The following is a 25,566-nucleotide window of genomic DNA, read 5'->3' as shown; positions in this document are numbered from 1 at the left end:
TATTTCAAGTCATGTTGAAAATCAAATGACATGGAGCCACAGCAGAAGTTTAGAGGATGCACACCAGACCTCTTGGCACCTAAATGTATCTAGTTCATTGAATTATGCTGCATAGTTTTAATGAAACCTTTTAAATATGTCCTATCTGGCTTGGATGTGTTGGAAAAAGCAAAATAGCTGATTTTCCCTTGCTATTCTTTTATTTAACACTTACATTTTGATTGTTGGTGCAGATGTTCTAAACAATTTCTAATATTCTGACAGTCCCTGAACGCCTCGTGATTTCACGGTTAAATGCACCGTCTCTGTTCTCTCCGGTCTGTCAGAGAAATGTTCAGATGGAGAGCAGCTTCTGTCTGCGAGCGCTGAACTTCAGAGGTCTTTTACAGGTGAGTAACAGTGTTTTCTACATTTTCACCATTTTAACTTAACTATTCATGATATTGATCACACTAATGATTAAGAGGATATGAGTATGGGTGTTGCAGCCTAACATTTAATACCTTTTACACTGTAATAAGAACTAAACACAACATGAACGGCTGCATTTGTCTTGAACTTTTAGCCTTTGGTGCATTACAGGCTAACTGGTTGCTATTTTAGTGTCATTTTATTTTAGTCTTTTTTGTTGTTTTGGTTTTGAAAGCTACATTATGAGCTTGTCTACATTTAGACACAGAAGTTACGACTGGCTTGATAACTGTTTATTTTATGAATTAAACAGTAAGTCATGATATATTCAGAGCATTACAAAGTCAAAATATCACATGGAAAAATACTCTATTGCATTCAAAATCTTTATGTATGGAGGTGTTAGCTAAATGTACTGAAAGTACATAATTCAAATTACGTATTACGCAGCAGAATAACCCCTGTCACTGTTATACTATTATATATATAATTTGAATGCTACTGATGCTTTAATATGTATAGTAACTGCAACTACCTTATATACATATGAGTATTTATAGGTGGTTTAATCTATGATAAAGCTTCTTACATAAACAGATCATATGTTCTGTGTGTGGAAAATCAGCTACAGCTGTCAAGTGGATGTAGAGTAAAACAAGCAACATTTCCCACCTAAATACGCTGAAGTAGAAGTAAAAAGTAGTCTATTGAGGAAAATGCTAAAGTAAAGTATACCTAAATTGTACAAGAGTGTAGTACTTGAGTAAATGTAATTAGTTACATTCCAGCCTTGCAAATAAACTTAGCATGTTTATTGGCAGCATTTTAATGTTGTAACCAATCTTAACTACTTTGTAAACATTTTGGTTGTTAAAATCAACAATTCAACATGTTTTTATAATCTGATCAAATGTTATGTGCAAATTTGCGCACTGCAAAGTAACTAGTAGCTAAAGCCGTCAAATACTGTAAATGTAGTGGAGTGAAAAGTGGAAATGTCGTGAAGTAGAGGTACACTAACTGAATAAATGTTATTATACTCCAGTCCTACAAATGTAAGCAGCAATTTAATGTTGTAGCTGGTGGAGAGGGAGCTACTTTAACTCCTTTATATACATTTCGGTAGTTATATCATTAGAAATGCATCATGTTTTCTAATCTTACCATGTGTTGTAAAGTCTGACTGTGCAAAGTGACGAGTAGCTTAGCATGTAACAAACAAATAAACATGTAAGCAGCACTTAGTGCTGTAGCTGTTTATGTATATTTGGTAGTTCAGTCTATAATGAAGCATTACAGTATTCTCAAATGATGTGAATTAGAATGAAAACAAAGTACAAGTACTTCAGAACATTACAGTATTTGTGTAAGTTACTCACTTACATCCACTGTGAATTTTTAGTTTAAGTTGTTTTAACATCTGTAGCTAGAGAAACAATTAGATTGAAAAACATTAGCATCTTTTGATGGAAAAATATGTAATTAAATGTCCTACTTTCACTGTAAAAACAACCTAAATTTGAGCCTTTTTGACGCAGTGTGAACTGATACTTATACAAACAGGATAAGTCATTGATGTAAGCTCATGTAAAGGTCACATCCTTTGTGTTCACTGTGTTCTATCTTTGAACGAGTGGCCACTTCAGGGACACTCGGAGCGTCAAAGGCTTCTGTCACACACATGGCCCTCCTGTCAATAACAACAAAGATCCCACCCTCAAGCCCCCTCTTATCTTGGCTACTTCAAACAGCTTTGGGACGCACACAACACAGATACACACACACACACACACAGAGTGCTTTGATGGTGCTCGGTTCAGAGGGTCAGGCGGGAGTGCTTGATCGACTTTGTCGTCGCTCTTGAAAGGTTTGTGAAAGGTCTCCGGCGTTGGCACACTGGTACTTGACCTTCCCTGCATCTGTGTGTGTGTGTGTGTGTGTGTGTGTGTGTGTGTTTGAGGATGGGTGTGGTGGCATTTGAGTGCCCACCGGTGCTCACAGTAAAGTGAATCCACCGCTTCAGATGGCACCCTGATACCTGCACACATGAAGGTGTGTGCTCAGAGACGACACCACACAACGAAGTCTGTTTGTTCTGTTGGCTGCACCGAAAACGATAAACATCAGCCGCAACATTAAACAACCAAGACTTCACGAGACATTAAAATGAACACAAAAGCCTGCGTCCTTATGTGTGGAAAGCACATTAGGCTTCATCAGTAGCTGATTAGCTGCTGTTTTGGCTCAAAATAGTAATCAGAGGTTCTACAGAGTGAAGATCAGCAGCTTGTTTTAACAATGACCCCTGTGTTGGTCCTGTGGAAATCCTCTTACACAGAGTACGGTTACTACATGAGAGAGAAAGAGGGCAGAGACGGTTTAATCTCATTAAGACGTCACCACAGGCTTCACACTTTACATCAGCTCGATGGCTTTACATCTTTATATCGTGCTTTTCCTGAGCATCACATCTGCCTTCTGCTTCAAACCTGAGCCATATGTGCAGGAAAGATTAATCAACATTAACGGCCCAAACGAGCAGCAGCAACCTTCTGCAGGGCTTAAAGGGAAGAATCAGACATCATATTTATACGCTTTTCCCATTAAATCACTTTTAAAGGTTGAACAAATGAATAGTTCACTTCACTAAAAACTAACAAAAGCATCCATCCCCCCGTCCAGTTGAGCTATTTCAAGCTTCTCCAGCTAGTTGAGCGGGACAAAATGAAAGTTAATGAAGTTCCTAGTAGTTCCTTGGTTAGTGCAGTTGTTTTATCAGTGAAACTATAAAACAGACTGTTAAGATCATCCAGCAGTTACAGAAACACGTAGATTCAAAATGAGATAAGACAGAGCTTAATTCATTCTGAGTGGAATTTGTTGTGCAGCAGTTGTAGTACAAGGTAGCAAAATATTAACCTTAAACATCATGAAGTTGCTCATATCTCAAGCTGCATCTTAGTGAGCTGTCTATAGATATGTATGAGAAGTGGCATATATGTAGATGTGTCAGATTCAGACATGCAGGGGTGGAAGAAGTACTCAGATCAGAAATCCTGCATTCAAAACCTTCCTTAAGCAAAAGTATGTCAGCATTATGAGCTAAAAGTACTCAGAGTGCAGTAATAGTGTTTTATTATTATATCTGATGTTTGTGGAGTAATATTTCTGCTGCATTAATGTTGCTTTTTACTGCTGTAGATGTTTCAGGTTGAGCTCATTTTAACTGCTTTATATCCTGTTGGCTGGTTTAATTAGCTGTCCTGTGAGAACCACGTATCTCAGAAGAACAGCCTGTTTTCAGCTTTGTGACGATGCATTTTCCAGCTGATCCAAGAGGCTTTTTAAACAGCTTATTTAGCTGAAGGAGGAGCAGAAGTTTCTCAAGACATCATCCTTCAGTTTATCACGAACATTCAGCATCAACACATCTGGAGATACGGGGTTTTTACTGGCCAGGAAGGGGATGCAAAACTGAAAAGTAACTAGTTACTAAAGCTGTGTGACAAATTCATTCCATAGAGTTCAGTGAAACAAAATGTAAATTAAGATGGACTGAATCATGCTTAGATGTACAAGCCGACTCCAAAACAGCTCGGACGCTGCGCAAAAATGAAAATAAAAACAGAACCAACCATTTAAACAAACTGTGTTTCACCTGTTACCAATCAACCTGTTTACCTGTGGAATGTTCCAAACAGGTGTTTTTGGAGCGTTTCACATCTTTCCCAGTCTGTGGGAACTTTCCTTTTCTTGAAGGTAGAATCTGTGTCAACCACAGGACAGGTCTTTTAATACAGGGAGACACAGTGAACATGAACTAAATCAAAGTTGTTCATGTTTTATGGTGCTAATAAAGGTTTGTTTACATCAGTAACATTGTAAACACACCAGTAAAAGAGACCTTTCAAGTATTTACATCAGCTAATCTTAAATATATGAGGATAATCAAAGCTAATCATTGTAATAACTTGCTATCTTTAACATCAAACACATATTTTGCTCCTAACTTGTATTTAGTTCATCATAGTTGTTCTCTGCCCACCTTTTCAAAATACAGAGCAGCAATGATTTGACTTTGGTGGTGTTTTTCTATCTAGTGTTTGCAAGATCCCCGCCTGTGACAATTTCAAATGAAAAATAAAACCACCCAGAGACAGGAAGTGTGGTTACATCGTCGTAACTTCTGCACCGGAAGTTTTACTCCCCCAGCATGAGCGCAGCATTAAACACCAGGTTCAAACTGCACAAGAGGCTGCATGGGAGGGCTGCAGCTCTGCAAAATCTCAAATGTTTGAATCTGCGCTGGGCGCGGGTGCGAATGTGTGTGAGAATTCATCAGGATCAATAGAAGTCTGTGACTGTATGTGTTTACTTATATGCTGATGAGGACATTCATGCAACTTCAATTTAATGGTAGAAAACAAGAAATTAAAGAAAAAGGTAGTAATTACTCTTCTATAAACATGGGGCCAGCTATGATACTCAGAGCAGTCAGTACGTGGAGTCATTACGTCAGATGATCAGCTTCATATTCTTATTGTCTTAATTAAATGGTATATAACAGTGTACAGTTAGTCAGTGCGAAAAGTCGGCAAAGTCTGTAAAGTTAATTAAAAATCAAACAGGGCTACAGCTGTATCCCACTTTCATAACACAGGCTCACTTTTACCAGTGGCAGGTTATTAATGTGACAGAATGACCTCTTCGTCACCATGACAGCATGCAGGCTAAAACTGCTCCATTTTTGAAATTGAAACTGGAAAAGTGAAAAAAAAAAAAAAAAGATTATGACACAGCTGCAGCTGTTCCAGCTTTTTTTTTTTTTAACTTTATTTTGCATTTTTCTATTAACAAACATACAACTTCCGAACATAAACACCCACTCCCCACCCCCAGGGCTCATAAACAAAATTAAATCAAATAAACAGAAAAAGTACAAAAACAAATACAGAAATAGTCAGACAGGAACCCCTCATTATATGTTCCAATCAGTGATATGACGTTTTGAGCATATAATAAAGAGGCTTTAACTATCCAATACAACTTGTATTAAGGTGTATCATTGAAAAGAAAAGCCTTCTACAAATTCTATAAAGGGACTCCAGATCAAGGTAAAGTTTCTGTGGGCTTTACACATCTTGTATCTCATTTTCTCTAAAGGTAGAAAAGATAGCACATCCCTCAGCCACTGCAGGAATGACGGGGCTGAATTCGACTTCCAATTAAAAAGTATGAGTCTGTGTGCGAGCAGGGAAGCAAATGCCAAAGCATTTGCTTGCAGGTTTGAGACTTTGCAGCCTGGTGGTGGAATGCCAAAAATGGCTGTGTGATAGTCAGGTGTTATGGACTGGCCACAGATTTTGGAAAATACATCAAATATCTGTCTAGCTGTTCCAGCTTTTGACATGTGAGCATTAGCTGCTTTTCATTGTCTTCTTGGAGTTTTGGACTGTTGGTCGGACAAAAACAACCTGAAGATCTCAACTTGGCCTCTGGGAAGCTGAGATGGTCTTTCTTTTGCGCTGGTTTCTGAAATGTTTTGGTACCAGCCAATGAAGTCTAGTGTCAACATCAGTAGGTGGTGTAAAGCTCACAGGATTAGTTTTCACAGTATTTACACGGGGGAATTATGACAAAACTTGTTTTGTGTTTAAGCTGAAATAATGCGCCTGAGAGGTCACGCTTACACAATGAGACCAAAATAACTTGAACCAGATGAACAATCAGCACAGTTTAAGGTCGGAAGCAAAAACTCCGAATGAAGTGATCGGATGGCCCACCTGCCGACCTGTGCACACTCTGCCTTTACACCAGCTTACACCGACAAACAAAGCAAGAAAAGGAGAAAGACGGGAGAAGAAAAAGCAAAAGGTCGAACCAGAGTTAACATCAGTCTGGCTTTTCAACGACAGCGAGAACTGAGGGAGCTGCATGGTTACTGTGGACAGGTAATATCTGGTTTTTGAGGGCAGTACTCAGGCAGAGTGTGTTCATGTGTTGTGAAAGTGTGTGTGGAGGGAGGCCTGAAGGGATTTTTCGGTCAGATACGTTCAAAATCTCTTACTCTTGCTGGTTTCTCCAACGTTTATTCACCTGCTGCACTTTATATGTTTCTGTGTCTATTCACATGACACCACTGACTCAGGGCCAGCGAGGTTTACGGTGAAGAAGGTCACTTCCCGGCTTCTGGTGATGATGACCATGACAACAAGTACTGCGGACTCAGGCGCATGCGGTCCTGATCTGCGTTTAGTATTTCAGCTCTATTAATAGTCACCTCCCAGCCTCCTCTCCACCATTGGGACTGAAACACACACACACACACACACACATACACAAACACACACACAGCTCTCCGACAGGCCTCAAATATCACATCGACCGTCACCAAGTCGAAGACCGTGCCATCAGAACTGCTGCAGTGGAGGCAGCACGAGCGGTTTCTGTATTTATTTTTGTGGTTGATCACACAAAGCTGGAAAGATTTTTTGAGAGATTATTTTGTTTTCATAAGGTGCTCAAAGCTGCTGCCAAGTGACAGCTGGTGTTTACAAGTCCTGAAGGTACGAGTGCTTTTATGTTCGTTGGTGTGTTATCTTGCTTTGGGTTTCCTGGTGTGAACACTTGCTTTGGGTTTCTAGGTGTGAACACCAGCAAGGCTCCTCAAACATTTTCCTGTTTTGATTGGGTTTTGTTTATGCAGCGGGATCCATGTGGGGGAGATGTGTTGTGAATTTAGTTTAAAACCCTGCTTTGACAGCCAGCTGGAGCAGACTAAGTTTTGAGTTTGCAGGGAAACTCGCTCAGAGCCAGCTCATGTGGTTACGGTGTCACGGGTGACGAAATATCTCTCTCTCTCCGTCTCTTCCTCTCTCAGGTTGTTTAAAGCGTCAAGGGCGGAAAACAGCAAACCTCCTCCTCCTCCTCTGCCAGCCTATCTTTCCTCTGGAGGAAAGGGGCCAGTGTGCTGCAGTGGAGGAAAGGTGGTTGACGGCGACACCGAACCCGTCTCCAAAATCGGAGAAATCTCATCTCTCGAAACGGCTTGGCAAAGAATCATCGCAAGGTTTCCTGGAGGTTGTTTGGATAGTTGATTAAAACCCTGCAGCCATGTCACCTTTCCTGCGGATTGGCTTCTCCAACTTTGAGATCGATGCCGGTCTGGCCTACCATGAGGAGGTGCTGAACCCGTACTGTGCTGTTCACATGAAGGAGGCCATCGACACAGGTCAGTGACCAGTTAAAAACGACAAAAAACAGAAAAAAGCAGCAAATCCTCACATAAGGGAAGCTTGACAACCAGTTCAAATGAATAATCGATTATCAGAATGGTCGGCAACTAATTTTCTGTCCATTGATTAATGGGTTGTTTGTTTAAATATCTAACTTTATTGACATTTCATTGAGAATCAGTCATGGCCTAGTCAGCATCTAACCCAGTTCTAATAACTGATAACTGATTACATATGAACAACCCTGATTCCAAAACAGTTCCTGAGCCCATGTATTAATCTCCTTTATCCAATCATGTGTTCACAAAGTGTTGAACCTCGCTCCATCCTCGCTGTGGACTATTAACCCTTTAATCGTGATACTATCACCTGTTACCAATCAACCTGTTTACCTGTGGAATGATCCAAACAGGTGTTTTTGGAGCGTTCCACAACTTTTCCAGTCTTTTGTTGCTCCTGTCCCAACTTGTTTGAAACCAGATATTTACAAAAATCAATGAAGCTGATGAGGTCAAACGTTAAATATATTGTCTTTGTGTTGTTTTCAGTTTGGTAGATGTTAAAAAGGATTAGCAAGTTGACACATTCTGTTTTATTCCGCGTCAGACTCTGTCCTAAAATGTCTCTAACGGAACATTTTGACACATCAAATATGGTTGATGATCCTGGGTTTAGGTGTCTCAGTTTAATCTAGAGCTGAACCGCTTAGTGCATACATCCATTGATTAATGAGTCATTTTTCAAGAGAAATATGTGAAGCGTTCATTGGTTTTATCTAAATGTGATGGTTTGCTGCTTTTCTTTGTTTCATATGAGTATTTTGATCGTTGGGTTTCGACTGTTGGCTGACAGTCAATTCAGCATTGATTCCACTTCATGAAAGCTTTTACATTTCTCTGTAAGACAGGAAGTGATGCATTTTGTGTTCAGTTATGCTACAACAGTGGGTTGGAATAAATATAGAAAAGTAGAAGTAGCAACGTTATTTTTAGGCACACTAGACAGCAAAACTGTTACTGTGCAAATATATAAAAGTATGACAGGACTACAGATGATATTTCCTTATTTTCACTTTAATCTTAAAAAACTTGAATACTGGCCATCATACAGTTGTAGTAACTACAGTTTGTAAAACGATCAAGGTTAAGTATATGCACTGTATATAAGTATATATACCAGAACACTGTCAGGAGATCTGAGGTATAGGATGGCAGGCTCCATATACTGTGTTGAAGCACCAACCGATAAAGATAGCAGTGTCTTACAGTGAATGTAACAGGGTCCATATATTTTAAAACATGCTACATTTTTTGAGATCATTGCGGTTGTGGATTCACATTCATTGTCTCAACTCTGGGAAACTTCCCACCATGATAACAGACTCAGGGCAGATATCTTTGTTCTGCATCTGGCTATCTTTAACCACTGGTGAGCATGAGTGCAGGATAGGGCTAAAAACAGTGTCACTGAGAGGAAAGAGGAGGGTTCTGATGTTTCTGTTCCTCTGTAAAACCACAAGAATGGGCCTATGAGGCAGCAGACAGAGGCTCGCTGTATCTGCGCATTTCATGTGCACCACTGACTAACTGAAGGAACACTCTCGTTGAGTTTCATTTCTTTTAACCTCGGATAGAAATCCTTCTCATGCCTGAACGACACAGACTTAAGCAAAAAGAAAAACACAGCAGGGCTCACGTAGTTGATACCATCATATATTGGTACAACTCGGGGCGGCAGTAGCTCAGTCCATGTGGACTTGGCTTGGCAACTGGAGGGTGGGCAGTTCAAGTCCAGCATGGACCACATTATGGAGTGTGGACTGACTAGAGAGGTGCCAGTTCACCATCTGGGCCCTCCAGCGACACACTGAACCGACTGCTTGGAGTGCTGACGATGTGGCAGCCTCGTCACTCTCCACTAACACATGTCTACAGATCATGTGTGTGTATTTCAGGTGTATGTGTGTATAAATTCTACTTTTACAACACTTTAATAAGGAGTTTAAAAACGTTAAAATTTAACCTTTAATGAAATGTTAAAATTAACTCATGTGATGTTTACATTTAAACATCAGCAACAGATTTTACCTCAGTATCCCCTTGAAACTGTACATCATGTAAAATACACTACAGATAGAGCTGATGATGAGAAATTCCCAGCAGCAGTCGATAAAATAGGTTTTTCAAATATTGTGAATCACCGCAACGATGAGGTCCTTGAGCATACTGTCTTAAACATGCACATAATAAATCAGGCTGATGGGTCCAATAGTACTTGAGATTAGCTGCGGAAAGATATACACACGACCAAACGTATGATCCCTCAGGCTTTGCCTGGCAGAGATAAAGATGGCTGCCATCAGGCACTCTGGCTCACTGCAGCTGATTTCATCTTGAAATAAAAGTGATGGAAAGCTTCAATAAACAGCTTTTCTTCTGAAGTCCTCTACAAAGTTCAGACTGTTCTGGGTCTTTTAGCCTTTTTTTCTTTTTCTTTTTGACTCTGCTAAGCTTAGCACAAGTCACGCACAGAACTGCAGCCTTAACGGCCTCCTGTCATCTTGTTTTGTTTTCAACTACAAAGTGTCACGATTGGCCAAAAGCACCAAGAAGCTGAGTCAACTGTCTGCTCTTGTCTCGTCAAGGACAATGAAGATTACAACATCTTATAATAATGGCAACTTTCATTTTAGTATTAATATACAGCGAATGTACTAAATGTAATTTGTACATTTATTGAATATCAAGTAAGCAAAGTAGTAGTGTAGTAGTTTTACAAGCCTGAGCTGAAGTTCTTGTTAAAGGATGCCTTTTTATGCAAAATGTACTTCAACAGCTGCACTTATGTTGCAAACTTGTTATTAAGTGCTGTCCTTAAAGAATAAGACAATACTCTGTATTTTTGCTATTGTAAACAAGTTCCATAAAATGCCAAAATGAAACAAGTGTTAGTCTCTCAATACTTTCTGGCTCCCCATCCTGAGCGCATTGGTCCCTAACAAAGACAAAAATCCTTAGAAACAGCTCATAAATACTGTACATATAGTTTCATAAAAGGGTAGTCACTTCCTAAAACTGCTGGGCTCTTTGGTGTTCAGGACATGTTACTGGAACACAAGTAAATAGTGCATTTGTTGGGGACTATTTTCAGTGGTGGATTAATCCACATTTGGTGCTCGACTGAGTATTTGGGGCAGCAGTACAACAATACAATTGAGCTTTACGGCACAGAGGAATAAAATAAATCAGGTTTTGGATTAACCGACAATACGTGTTTGATCATTCATTGTTATTGTATCTAAGGGAGGCTGTCTTATGAGAATGTAGCTGCCCTTATAACACATCTTGTAAATCAGCACTGCTTGTCTGTAATTGCTCGCGTAACTAACCCTTCGGAGTTTCCTTTTTTTCTTTTGTTTATATCCCCCTGTGTTAATGGGAAGTCTTGTTCCGACAGCTTGTCACAGTCGTCAAACAGAGGGCCGCTCTTGGTTAACTTCCACTTTTAGAATCCTACAAATGAGCCAAACCTGCATGCTGAGTCAAAGCTTTTGAGCGAAATGCTGCTGATAGACTTTCTTTAGTGAGGTGATTTCATATTTTGTTATGAGACTCACAGGGAGTCGGCCTTCAGCCGCCGAGGCCCTCGTCTCTGCAACAGTCCGCCTGAGGATTTGAGGGACATTTTTAGAAGAAATCTTAAGACGTGATCTGTTTTGTCTGACTATCACTTAAGGCGCCCCATCATTTACTGGCTTTTATCCTGTGTATGAAAGAGTCTACAAAAACAAAGTTGAATTGTGTAATCAGGACCAGGTTCTTGCATGAAAGGAAAATGCAATAATTTTGGATTTAATGACTCAAACTATAATTAAACGTCTTTGATAACACACCCACAGAGCATAGAAAGGTGACAATGTGAGCTCCTTCAAAGCAGCAGAGGCATGAGAACACACCTAACTCTAAATGCCACCTTGGTACTTTTTCACAGAATAACACAGGAACTGACTGAGTACAGGCTGACACCAAAACATGTCACCTCTCATGCTGCATAATGCTGCAAGGAAACTCACAGACTCTGATGTAACCTGTGTGTCTGTGGAGAAAGTGACATATTTTCCTCTCCGGGAGCTTTAATCGGCACAGACGGCGGCTGCCAGAGCCGGCGGACTGACAGGCGATGAGCCGATGATGGAGAAGGCCGCAGATCGCTGTGGGAGTAGAAAGCTTAGTGGGCTTTATTGTTGAAGCAGCAGGATGGCATGTGGCTGTTATGTAAGTGGATATTTTGGATGTTGTTGCAGAGAAAAAAAATCAGCAGATGTCAATTATGAAGGCCAGGAGGGTTTTTTTTTTGATGTGATGGGAAATCTTTCAATACTGTGATAAGAAAATAATAATATAGGTCTGCTGCACAGGTGGTCCAACATACAGTTGGTATATCATTACAGGTGCATCATCCTGCAGTGCAACTGAATGTATTACCCATGACAACCGAGGAGAATAAGAATGTAAACATCTAACACTTGATCACGCACGTGGCATAAAATGACCGTATATTTTAACGTACATGATTCACAGATTTCCTCCTGTGACAACGAGGCTACTAATATTTTACACTTTTGTTATTGTCAGCAAATTCCTTAAAAAGACAACAACCAACATGTGAGTCTCTCAGTGCTTTACACCTTTCTTAGCCTTTCTGTGGCTCTCAGGCACCCTGATGATCCATTAAAACATGTCATAAAAATGCGCATTTCCATGAAAATAAAATTGGGATATTTTTATAAATGAGAAATAATTAGCAGGACATTGCTATTTATAATCAAATGTTACATGACGAAGAAATTTAATTTGTTGGCGACTTTTTTCAGTGGCAGATTAGTACACATTTGGGTATGAGTATTTGGGGCAGGAGGGCGGCATATGTGGGATTCAGTCAAAATAAACTACAGTATGTGCTCATGCAAATGAAGGTACATGTCCTCCAGTGCAACAGTGCAGCTCATTGAATTAGTTTTCCAGCAGTCACACAGTCCCGTTGATTTGGTGATTTACTTGCAGCTCTGCTCTGATGTTATTTTAAGTCGTGTACCTCAATTGTTTTAATTTTTCTTCCACTTGTGTTTCTTGTAGTCTCAAGATAGAGCATGTGTCAGAAAAAAAAGAGCCTGCACATGAAGATGTGTCTTGTTTTGTTTTTTCCAGAAAAGGGCCCAGTGTACAAGCAGAAGAAGCCCACCATGTACCCCCCCTGGAGCACCACGTTCGATGCCCACGTCCACCGCGGTCGCCTCATGCACGTGATGGTGAAGGACCGGACAGCAGAGCTGAAGTCTGAGGCTACGGTGGCTCTGGATTTACTAGCAACACGATGCAAGAAGGAGAACGGCAAGCTGGAGATCTGGGTTAGTGCAGTGGGATTGACAAGCATGTTTGTGTGTCTCTCTGCGTTTGTCCTCCTGGACTGGCTGTTTGACCTATTCAGCAAAAATCCAGATGGGCTGACTCACTTTTGGGTCAAATGACCAAATGTTAAAAGCTGTAATCCACCTTTTAGCCATTAAAAAAACAGAATTGTGTCCATTTGTGGTGCTAGGCGTCATTAGCTGCACTGTCCAGAAAATGAACCATTTTTACATGTAATACATAGCAGGAAAAGCACAGGTGTAATTAATTGCATTACTGCTGGCTGCGTACCATCCAAATACACTTCTAAGGATTTCAATATGCATATACAGATATTTCTGAAAATTTCCACCTTTGTTAAACCAAATAAAAATCCTGTCCACACAATCTTTGTTTTATGAAATACCTCTGTACACATGAGCCCGCAAAAATTATTAAAAATGCTCAAACAAGTATGCCAGGCCAGTAGATGGCCTCAGCTATACCTCACGTACCAGAAAAGTGAGCTTTCCTTTGGCAGTAGTCACTTAAAAAAACCAATAGCTAGAGGCTACAAAATAGTCGCCAATTGTTTATTAATTTATAGTTATTTGACACTTCTGTCATCGCCTTTATTTTCTACCTTTCTGGCACATGGCATAGCAGGCCTAGCCACAGCCATTGCATTTCCATGTGAACAACAGGCCCAAAAACATAGCTCAGACATACGTTTTCAAAAATATCGTGTTTACATATGTAGACAAGACCCAAGTCTAACAGCGAACCAGCATGCACACCAGCCTGGAACTGGAATGCAGCCATCATTAATGTTATTTGACAAATCTGTGCTTTTCTGGTATGACATGTCAAAATATCTGCAGTGAAAAGGGTTTATACTGTATCTCTGATGGCACATTATTGACTTAAACTGACTTTGGCTGATTTCTTGACCTCTTGTACATTACCCACAGTAGCTTTAAGTAGCTTTTCTAAATAATTCAGAAAGTAAAAACAGATCTTGCGCAACAGAGATTTTTTTCCTGGAAAGACTTGACTTTGAATGACACCAGAGGAATCATGCCAACTGTCTCTGATACCAAACAAAGATTCAAACAAACACAAAGTGAAATGGATGACTCAAATCAGATCTGTGTGTTTGTATGCACCAGACTGTCTGTCTCCATAAGTCCCAACAGCTTAACGCGCACTGTTTCTCCATTATACAGTCAATGCATCACCATCACCATCATCATGAATCCCCATCCTTCCCTTTACATTTTCTCATGAATTTTGGTCCTAAAATATTGCTTTTGTTTCAGTTTTTGTTTCTTTTTGTCTCAGCTGGAGCTGAAGCCACAGGGCCGCCTGCGGATGGAGGCCAGGTATTATCTGGAGAAAAGCGGTGAGTGGTTCAAACCTAGATAACTCAACCTACCGCCCCTCCGTCACTTATAACAACTACAATATACTGGAACACACAAGGTTTTTACTAGCTGCAAAAAAGGTTCCCAGCAACAACCAAATTAAATCAACTGATAGTTCTCTGTATGATCTGGAGTTAAAAGGCTGAAGTCTAATCAAACAAAAAAATGTTTTCTCCATCTTTAATTTCAAGCACTTTGCTGTGGTTTTCCAGAAATACGATGTCTACTTCCACATCTTTTGTTAAAATGGATTCAGTTGATTAAAACTGATTGTGATTTCTGATAGAAGTAAAAAAAGTGGATCATTTTCTTTTTACAGTATTATTTTTTGACAAATCCTGGTATTTCAAACAGCCAGTTTAATAGCTTTACATAAAAGATATACAGTCTGTTGTATCACTGTACGAAGTCATGTAAGAGAACAGCAACATTTATACAGTACTTTTTACTTTAGTCACTTTTAGCCTTCATGTATCCACATTTTATTTTTTTAAATGCTTCAATGTAATAGATCTGTCATGTTGAGGGAGTATTTTAGGTTTTGGGGGGTTCTAAAATGGTCAAATACTGTATAAATGGTGAATGTGATCATAAAATACTGGCCATTGTCCACATCGTTTCTATAGTCCTTCAAAAGCCTGTATCACTTGCACCCTCGTGTGTTTTAATGAGCCTTAATCGTCCCAGCCTAATTACATTTTCTCAGACTAAAAATAAGGAATGTGGACTCTCGACCCACTGCTGGTTCAAAGCGGTGCAGGTGGATGTGTGTGTGCTTTGTGTTAGATCCCTTTCACAGATGCTTTCCTGACATTAGCACCAGGCCAGAGCCTGAGAAGCCACTGACAACGAAAAGGGAGAAGTCATCTCATGTTTCTATTTATAGGCCCAGCAAATGGGAAATTACTGCTCAGAACAACAGGTGGCATCGTAACTGGTGCTCTGTGACAATATGATTGGTGGAACTTCCTCTTGAACTACATACAAACACATGCAGACACATAACTGTCCATGTGCAGCTTGTCAAAATATAACAATGGTCCAACTGACTGACTGTTTAATTAACTCCATATTTGTACTTGAGCAGCCGTCATAATGATTCAGCTACACAGACTCCTTTCTAAATAGATAGCACACTTTTTAAAAAGGAGTTGTCCAACTCCTGCATACCATGGAGAGGAGAGGATCGACAGCTGAGCAGGGGTCAGTGGGAGGATTGAGCTGGAACTATTTCTTGGCAATCAACAGCTGCTCATACTGACTGTTGTAAGGTTTGGTATTATTGTGCCTGTGCAGAGCCCAAAACCAAAGTCCCAGTTTAACCTTTTCACATTTCTGTTCACGTTTGTTTGATAAACAAAATAAAAATAAGGCAACTATGGAAGCGCTGGTTGGCATATTTACATACACACACACATTCACTCTTTATGCTAAGCTAGGCTAAACATGTCCTAACTCCAGCAGTGGACTTAACACACAGACATGAGCTCAGCGATCATCACATAATCCAAATTATAAATTATTACACATACATTACGCTGCAAAAGCCAGATGGTTAATGAGTGGGGAGATTGTTTGAACCGTCATCAATGAGATGTGTCTGAACCTGTGATTCAGTTCAACAGGTGACTGATCAACCACATACTGTCCATTCATTCAGCAGTAATCAATTAAAGATGCACATCGCACATGTCAGGAAAAGAAAACAGGTGCAACAATTAACTGATATTTCCTGGAAAATTAAGAGTCAGAAATTCAGCAGCAGCAATACAAAATGACAGAATGGAAAGAGGAATAAGAATCAGACTCTTTGTTGTATGCGAGTATGTTAACACCTACATAAGTGCTCTGACTACAGTTTCTTTTGGTTTTCAGTGAACATAAACACACTGTTCTACAGACAAATTTCAGAAAGCCACATAGAGGTGCACCCAAAAAAAATTAACTATACTGTACATAAGATGGTCAGAAACAAATTGTGACTGCACAACCTCCGGGAAACTGGGGTAAGCCCAGAATTTAATACTGATTTTATTTTTTTTTTCCATTCAACAAAAAGCTACATTACTTTGAAAACACTGTTATTGGAGCTGCGTTTTCTGATGCCTGAAATATTACCAGCGTTTTATTAGGGATGAGTACTTTAGAGGAGTAGAGGATTTGTGCTTTAAATACACTGGACAAAGCTTTAAAGTCAAGACTGCAGAAATTATGAACAGAGATCACAAGGAGGGGCTGCAACAGACATGACTCATCTATGTGACTTGTTACAGACTCATTCTTTGGTCAAAATGAAACTCTGATGTTGGTAAGAAACACTCCAATTGACAAAAGGTGCAAAGCTGAAATATAGGTGTGAAATTCTCTTGGCAGTGAGCAATCAGTCTGCCGACATAAAGCTAAGCTCAACTTCTCCTGCATTGGTTTTCTGTGTAAAACGAAGGTTGGGTGATGTGTTTCAGATGCTGCAGGTCAGACTGAGGGGGACCCGGAGTCCGAACGGGAGAGGGAGGGTCTGTTCGCCCTCCACCAGAGGCGAGGCGCCATCAAGCAGGCTAAAATCCATGTTGTCAAATGTCACGAGTTCAGCGCCACGTTTTTCCCTCAACCGACCTTCTGCTCCGTCTGCAAAGAGTTTGTCTGGTACGCAGCAAACTGAGACATCATAGATCACCAATTCATCAGTTTCTTCATTATCGTATTAGTCATTTCATGTGTTTTCATCCATCACAGGGGTCTCAACAAGCAGGGTTACCAGTGCAGACGTGAGTGTCATTTTCAATTGACGTTATGGAGGGCCAAATTTGAGTGATTCTACCCCCCCCTTTTCCCCTGTGTCTCAACTCTGTCATCTTTGTGTCCTTTAGAATGCAATGCAGCTATTCACAAAAAATGCATAGACAAAGTAATCGCCAAATGCACCGGTTCAGCCATTAACAGCAAAGAAACGATGGTAAGTATGTCACCGATTCGCAGAAATGCTCTATGACAGCGTGCCATTTCTTCCAAGCAGTCAGCGTTAAATCCGGGGGTTGGAGATACAGCATGTGTTAGAGATTTGTAAACTTGTGGTTATAATGCTTACTAATCAAGTAGTCACTTCATACAGAGGTATCATTACACCAGACACTTCTTGTCATTTGCTGCTTTTATCTTCTTGCTCTTGTTTCACTTCCGCCTCAGCTGCATGCCTGTCGAGTTCACATGCATGAAACCAAAAGAGAATGAAAACCTCACGTTGTAGTACCCAGTAAAAAGGACAGACCTGCCACCCACTGTTTGGATACAGGAAGTGCTTCTACTACTGCTGCTCTCGGCTTTGTTTGCTTGTGTCCCATGATAAGCTCTATGATGTGATGTGTGTGCTGCAGATCCACAAGGAGCGTTTCAAGATCGACATGCCCCACAGGTTTAAAGTCTACAACTACAAAAGTCCCACTTTCTGTGAACACTGTGGTACTCTGCTGTGGGGGCTCGCCAAGCAGGGGCTCAAATGTGAGGGTGAGAGGCAGGAGTTTTATGATTTCTGTGGTTTTATGTATCTTGTGTTGAGAAACTGAACCTCGCACACATTCACTTGTCTTGTGTTAATGCACTCGTTGAACAGTAAGTCTAAAATTAAAGTTATAAATAAAGCACTGGGCCTGTGAGTGTATATTGGTGTACACTGTAGTTGGGCTGTGCAGTTTTCCAGTATACAATAATGCAAAATGTGCATATGTAACAGTTGTGAGACAAACTATGCAATAAAATGTTGAACATAATAAAATAAAACAAATATGCAGATGTGCAGCGCAGTGCAAAGTGAAGTCAATTCAAGTGAATTGTATTTTTATTACCCCAAATCACAAATTTGCCTCAAACAGCTTTACAATCTGTGCAGCAAACAACACCTTCTGTTGCTAGAGCCTCGGTTCAGATAAGGAAAAACAACAACAAAAAGACAGACAGAGGATATACAGAGGTCAGTGGATTTCAATAAGGGTTTATGAAGCACGGGTGCTAGGAACGTTTTCTCAGCCTGCAAAGGAACATCTAATCCTTCGTGTTACGAAAGAAGCAACAATAATTTAGTCTACAGTATGCCATGATATTCTTCCAACAGCTGGCACAACAGCAGGAACATGCAGAAACACACTGCAGCTGTCACAGCAGCTGGGCCATTCACTGTTCCATGCCAAATAACTCAAATTCCAACACAAGCCAGCACACTGATGCAGTCAATGTGTACAAGGCGTCAGGTTTGGGACCGTGTATTGATGAACTGTGTTTGGGTATATCTGACATTGCTGGTTCGTTCTCTATGTAATGAATGTACGTAACAACACAACGGACACCACAAGAGAAAAAACTCAATTTGAAACAGAAAAAAGTCTTTTCTTCTATAGACAAATGAAGCGCCAACTAAGAGAATGATATTCTGAATCTAGCTTTATCTCGCATGCACATAGTTTCAACATGATTCTACCTCTTTTCACTATGTGAGGGAACATATCGTTTACTGGCTCCAAAAGGGAATGATAATGATGCCCAATAATGTAGGTTAATTAGTAAATGTAATGAAGTTCATTCTGAGAGTTAGACAACAAGTAGGGTTAGGCATCTCAACTGCATTTATTTGGCAGAAACCCCAAAGTATATTATATAACTGGCAGTGTACCACAGGACATGTCTATCAAGTACATTTACATACGGCAGAAACAGCCACACATACCCACGCAGCAGAGGAGGCTTTCCTGTAACAACAAAACCAGCTGAGCCTACGTCGCAGTATGAAGTGTGGCGATAACGTTTGCTATGTGAGACGACACCAGAAGCAACGTGAAAAACACATTGCTCAAATCCAAGCTACTGCTCTGGATATTTAACTGGCTTCAAATGAGGCTTAACATTCACACAGCTCCTCTTGACTGTCCCTCAGTAATTATTATGCCGCTCCAGCGTGTGGGTCTACAAAGAATGCCACTACCGCCATTAGCAGAATAAGGTGCTAGGGCCAAATTGAACAGGCTAATCAGTGAAATAAACAGCAAAGCAACATAAAAATGGCAAAAATTACAGGTTTTTAAGTTGATCGATTCATCCTTGAGCTTCAGTTTTGGAGTGAATCCTGCTTTGTATTGGCCCTCAAAGCAGTCTGCAGTAAAATGATTTGTGCACACACACGTTTTCCAAAGTCAGCGTTATAGCAAGCAAAGTAGTAGTTGCTGGATGCAACTCCAGTTCTATGAGTACATGTGCAGACCTCAACCTATATTAGACACAATATAGCACATTTTAATATGCCATAACGTTTATCACGGTAATGATGGTGCTACTATGTCGATGTCATCGTGTCGATTACAGATACAAAACTGTGTTCTCACAAGGCCTATTTTTAATGACATGATTAGCTGTGGTAATGCTGTCTTTTCTGTGCAGAATGTAGCATGAACGTCCATCATAAATGCCAGAAGAAAGTAGCCAACCTCTGTGGGGTCAACCAAAAACTGATGGCTGAAGCTCTGGCCATCATCGAGATTAAACAGCAGGTCAGACCAGCATATATTCTGCTCTTTCAAAATGTTTCATGTCTCAATGTGTACTTTTTTCTGAGGAATTTCTACTGAGAAGTGCGTTCAGTTTTATTGTGTACTTTTAATCATCAACTCCCACCTCAGTAAACCTGCCCTGAAGCTGCTAAGACATTTCATAGAAATGTATAAGTATGTGCTGGTCAATGCACAAAACATTTAAGAGGGTTTAAACATGTGTTGTTAAGGTCTTCTGTCTTCTCTCATGTTTTGATATAAAAACAACCAGTGAAATAAATGCTGGATCAAACCCACAAGCCCTCAGTCTGATACTGGTCTTACCTTTTACCTTTAGGCCAAAAGCACCAGAGAAACTGACATTATTGGTCGAGAAGGTCCAGTAGGTGTTGGCCAGCCGGGAATGGTTCGAGGTCCATCTGCGTTAGCAACGGGTGGACCGCCCACATCTACACCTGGAAACAAAGGTACACAACCTCTAAAATCTTCCTTCTCATTAAGCCATTTCTTCTTGATAGTCATTTTTTAGGGTGAATCATTTGTTTCCTACTTCGGCTTCCTGACCTACCTCTTCCTGCAGAGTTGCAGGGTGTTTCGTGGGACGGACCAACTGATGTCAGCAAGTCGATCACTGAGGCGCTGACAGAAGAGGAGCCTCTGTACGCTGTTCCCAGGAAGGACCATCAACCCAAATTCACGGTTGATGACTTCATCCTACACAAGATGCTCGGGAAGGGCAGCTTTGGCAAGGTACTGGAGGTGATCTGATTTAAGAAAATCAAAGCACAGAACAGGATGTACATCAGAACCGAGGGTGTTGCAAGTATTGGCAATTCACAGTATTAGATTTTCAGCATCATGTATTCTGATTTTAGGTTGAAGATTAGGTTGAAGTGTACATACAAAAAAAGTCCAGATACGTCAGTTATTCACCCAAAGAAAACAGCGAAAGTGTTCCAGCTGGAAACACTGACAAGAAAAATGAGAAATACATACAAGATGATTTCAGCGTTCTTTATGAAAGTCCTTCTAGCTACAAGACTTTTTTAGGGTTATTTGAAATAGGCTAATAATAAGACGTACACTTTCTGAGAAAGACTTTCCCATTAGTTTGTCATCAGTGATATTCTAATAATTCTTATCAACATGCAGGTCTCTCAGTATGTCGCTTGCGGTCACACTTGTTTGTGCAGCCAGTCTTAAAAAGGAAACCACAGACTTCTTGCTGCTTTGATGTCAGTGGTTGCAAAGTTTTTTCCATGAGAGAGGGGGTGTTAGAAATGGGCAGACAATGGGCGAAGAAACTATGAACTGTCCAGGTGTGGAGGTTTTGTTTTTGCTGTGTTTCCAGGTGTTTCTAGCCGAGCTGAAAAAAAGCGGGCAGTTCTTTGCAGTGAAGGCTCTAAAAAAGGACGTGGTGCTGATGGACGATGACGTCGAGTGCACAATGGTAGAAAGGAGGGTCCTGTCTTTAGCGTGGGAAAATCCTTTCCTCACGCACCTGTACTGCACCTTCCAGACCAAGGTAATAATAATCACGTATGCTCAGATGCTCAGAACTCATCTGCGGCCATTTGCTCCGAGCCCTGACCTCCCTGCTCATTTTTGTGCAGGAGAACCTCTTTTTTGTGATGGAGTATCTGAATGGAGGAGATCTTATGTTCCACATCCAGAACTGCCACAAGTTTGACTTGCACAGAGCCACGTATGTATCCCACCAAAAAGCACAACATCCAATAAGCTGAATATGTGCCTGTTACCAGGTAACAACCTCTGACTGTTACCACGGTAGCAGAAACTTCACACTGTTGCTTCTCTCTTGCTATAAATCTTTGTCTCCCTCCTATTGATGTCTTTCTGCAGCTTTTATTCAGCTGAGATCATCTGTGGGCTACAGTTCCTGCACTCTAAAGGAATCATTTATAGGTATACGTATAGGCCACAAACAGAACAGACACTGATGCACAAGACACCACACTGAGAGCTGCTTTCTGTATTTGTTTATGTCATGCTCATGTGCTACCATTCCTCTGAAGGGATCTGAAGCTGGATAATGTGTTGCTTGACTCTGAGGGTCATATAAAGATAGCAGACTTTGGAATGTGTAAGGAGAACATGCAGGATGACTCGCGGACGTCCACTTTCTGTGGAACACCAGACTATATCGCTCCTGAGGTGACGACACACACCATGTTATAATGGAAACACACCTTTACTGTATTTATGTAAGATTGTATATGAATTGGTAAATCAACGCTGAGGTAATAAAAGCTGCTTTCCCTGTTCACTCTGTCACTACTTCCTGTATACAGTACTAGACGCCCTGTAGTTTACTATCTAGTAGTGTTCGTGTCAGTAAATGAAATCAAGGTATATTTTTCTTGAACCAACACACCAACCTGATGAAATAGCAATCTCTAAACCTGCAAGCATGTCTAACCATCTTTGAGATATCTTCAGTAAAGACAAATACACAAGTTTTATCCAACATGGCAAGATTCTGAGCTGAGGACTGCCTGTATTAACTGTAAGTGTGCTGGCTTGTGTGTCAGATCCTGTTGGGTCAGAAGTACAACAGTTCAGTGGACTGGTGGTCATTTGGAGTGCTGCTGTACGAGATGCTGATCGGTCAGTCACCGTTCCACGGCCGCGATGAAGAGGAGCTGTTTCAGTCCATACGAACAGACAACCCTCTCTATCCCCGCTGGCTCACCAAAGATGCCAAGGACATTCTGGTCAAGGTCAGACCCTGTGTGTGTGTTGGCGTGTGTCAATGGTTGTGTCTGGGGGTTTATTAGGGTGCTAAACTAATTAATCTCTAGAAGCAGTAATTCTGTAAGAATAACATAGAACTTAATAAGAACTAGTTAGTTATAAATTGCTCTTTTGGAGGCAAACTTATGTGGCAGATTTAAATGGATGTCAGTACAGAAACACAGCAGTGAATGTTAAGCTCATATGGGGACAAAATAAAATTCTAACAATCAGAAGAAGCACCAAAGGATTGTGTCCTTTTTTCAACTGGTGGCTCTAATTTGACCGCATGTATTTGCATTAACATATTAACATATCTTAAGCCATCACGTACATCTTTTAACCCGTGTGTGTGTTGCAGTTGTTTGTGAGGGAGCCTGAGGAGCGCCTGGGAGTGAAGGGAAACATCAGACACCACAATTTCTTCAGCAGCACTGACTGGAAGGCCCTGGAAGAACGCCAGGTGGCTCCACCCTTCAGGCCAACTCTGGTAAGTACATTCACAGCTGAGGCACAGCATGGTCTCACTTTTCCATTCAAATTTGAAGGGCCTGGTTTTTTTTTTTCTATTGAGTATGCTAGCTGCAGATATTTATCTACTTTAACTCGTGGAGAAAATTTTCCAGTGTAAAAATCAATTAAGTGTACAATTATTATGAAATCTGAAAACTGAACAAGTGACAACTTGAATATTTTTATCATACATCATTAAAGCAGGACAGTAATTGTACTCCTTTCTATGTTATTCAGTTCACCAGCATGCATAGTTTTATTCTAGTGTTAACTAGTGCTGACAGTGGACTGACTGGCTCAATGCTGACATTAACTGTTATAATAATCGATGAGTCATTTTTGAGCAAAACATTTCAAAAAATGTGACTGTTCAAGGCTCTCAAATTTGTTCCTTTTCTTTGTCTTATGTGATAATAAACTGAATATATTTGAGTTTTGGACTGTTGGTCAGACAAAAACAGACATCTGAAGACATCACCTTGGATTTCTGGGCTATTATGATGGACATTGTTCACTATTTTTTAACAATTTGTAGATCAAAGAATTGATTAAGACAACAGTTGGCAGATGAATCAAAATGGGAAATAATCATTAGCTGGAGGCCGACATAATTTGAGGTCTAATTTTGACCAAGGTTTTTTTTTTTCAGTTGACTTATCCTGACAGTTATCCTTCTCATCTAATAATGAATATGCTTTGTTAAATTCATGGTATGACCACATAATTGACAACCTCCATACAACTGGTGTTTTACAGGAGATTGTGAGACTGTTAAATCAGTAGTGTGTTGTTCGCATTATTGTGTGTAGTGAAATACTCTCCCTCCCACCCTTGTAGACGTCACCCAGTGACTGCAGTAACTTTGACAAAGAGTTCATCAATGAGAAGCCCCGGCTGTCGTGTGCCGACCGGACACTCATCAACAGCGTTGACCAGACAATGTTTAGAAACTTCTCCTTCGTTAACCCGGGGATGGCTCGCATCACATGCTGACCACCCGACCAGCAAGCTACTACCTACAAACACGGTACTCAGTCATGACTGAATCAAAGTGCAGAGACTTTAGACCGTGAATGTCACAAAACTCAACTGTATCCGTAAACATGATGATAACCACTAAGGGTGTGTCCTGGGCATAATGCACAACTCAATTGTAACGGGATCTTTGCCACATGTCTCTTCTGTTTCTCCATACTACAATTTCACATTAAAATAAAAATATTCACAAAAAACATTGTGAATAACAGCCGAGGAACAACATGTCTGCACTGAGATGAGGCAAGGAACATATACCAAGACCATTTGCATAATAATGATCAATTTACCTGAAGTCCATTATGATGCTGCGCATATAATTAGTTAAATGTGTACAGGCATCAGTCGTTCTCATAGTGTAAATCATAACTCCAAGTCAAACATAACCAACTCCTTCAGTCTAAAAGCATACAAATAATGATCTACATAATTCCCCCTTAAAGAATTTAACCCCCTTAACCTTTGTGTTTATCAATAGAACATGTATTCTAGTTACCTTATGGTGCCCCATAATACTTTAAGTACACTTCTTCAGGTAAAGAAAACTGAGAAATTTAGTTACACCAAATTCAATAATAAATGGCCAGTTGTGTAAATAAATGTAATGTAATTCTGTCGATATACAGCAGTCAGTTGGATGTAGATCTGTTAATGTGTAGCAGAGTTCAATTACAGGGATTTTGTTGTTGTGTGTTTTCTTGTCATACCTCAGGAGTTACATTGATGCTGTTACTAGATCCCTGCATACTGTAATTTTCATTGTTCTCTTCATTGTGAATCATGTTCAATAAAATGTGTGGTTTTTTTAGACCACTGTTTGTTTTGTTTCTGTCTAAAACTAAACTGAAATGCTAAACTGAGAGACTGGAGGTGGAGACAGAAAGAAGGGCCATCTCAGTTTTTCCACTTAACATTGCCCTTTACAATATCTGTTCCAAAGTTGAGGAAACGTACTAAGAAATTAAGAAAATATCTCAAACTGTTTCTTGAGGTAAGAAAAACGCTGAGCTGTTTATCACAGTTAGTCCTGTATGTGGCAGACAGGCAGGGACTGCACACAGTTTGCTGTAAACAGTTTGGACAAAACCCTTCATCACAGTATCTGTAATTTTACATCACAATACCAACTAACTAAAAAAAATATACACATTTACAGATAAAATAGCTTGATGGGAATGTGAATTCTTGACAAAGCTGGTGAATTAAGTGCCTGTCAAATAAAGCTGCTTTGTCAGATTAATGCAAGAACTGTCATGAAGCAGCAGTTCCACTTAGT

At 40.3% G+C, this 25,566-nt stretch overlaps 1 protein-coding gene across 1 annotated transcript; it reads left to right on the top strand.

Moving 5' to 3' along the window:
• Positions 1-327: 327 nt before the first annotated feature.
• Positions 328-25,098, top strand: prkcq (protein kinase C, theta). Its single transcript, XM_041963632.1, has 18 exons — positions 328-389; positions 7,292-7,642; positions 12,854-13,053; positions 14,375-14,435; positions 16,920-17,100; positions 17,191-17,222; positions 17,325-17,410; positions 17,829-17,958; positions 19,879-19,988; positions 20,326-20,455; positions 20,569-20,738; positions 21,340-21,513; positions 21,602-21,693; positions 21,852-21,914; positions 22,025-22,163; positions 22,541-22,729; positions 23,104-23,232; positions 24,093-25,098. The coding sequence occupies exons 2-18, from the start codon at positions 7,525-7,527 to the stop codon at positions 24,246-24,248; spliced, it is 2,160 nt and encodes a 719-aa protein (XP_041819566.1). The 5' UTR covers positions 328-389; positions 7,292-7,524; the 3' UTR covers positions 24,249-25,098.
• The last annotated feature ends 468 nt before the right edge of the window (positions 25,099-25,566 follow it).

The sequence above is a fragment of the Chelmon rostratus genome, chromosome 22, assembly GCF_017976325.1.
Source record: "Chelmon rostratus isolate fCheRos1 chromosome 22, fCheRos1.pri, whole genome shotgun sequence".
In the NCBI taxonomy this organism is placed as follows: domain Eukaryota; kingdom Metazoa; phylum Chordata; class Actinopteri; order Chaetodontiformes; family Chaetodontidae; genus Chelmon; species Chelmon rostratus.
Note: the sequence above shows the minus strand (reverse complement) of the source record. Positions and strands in the feature narration are given on the sequence as shown.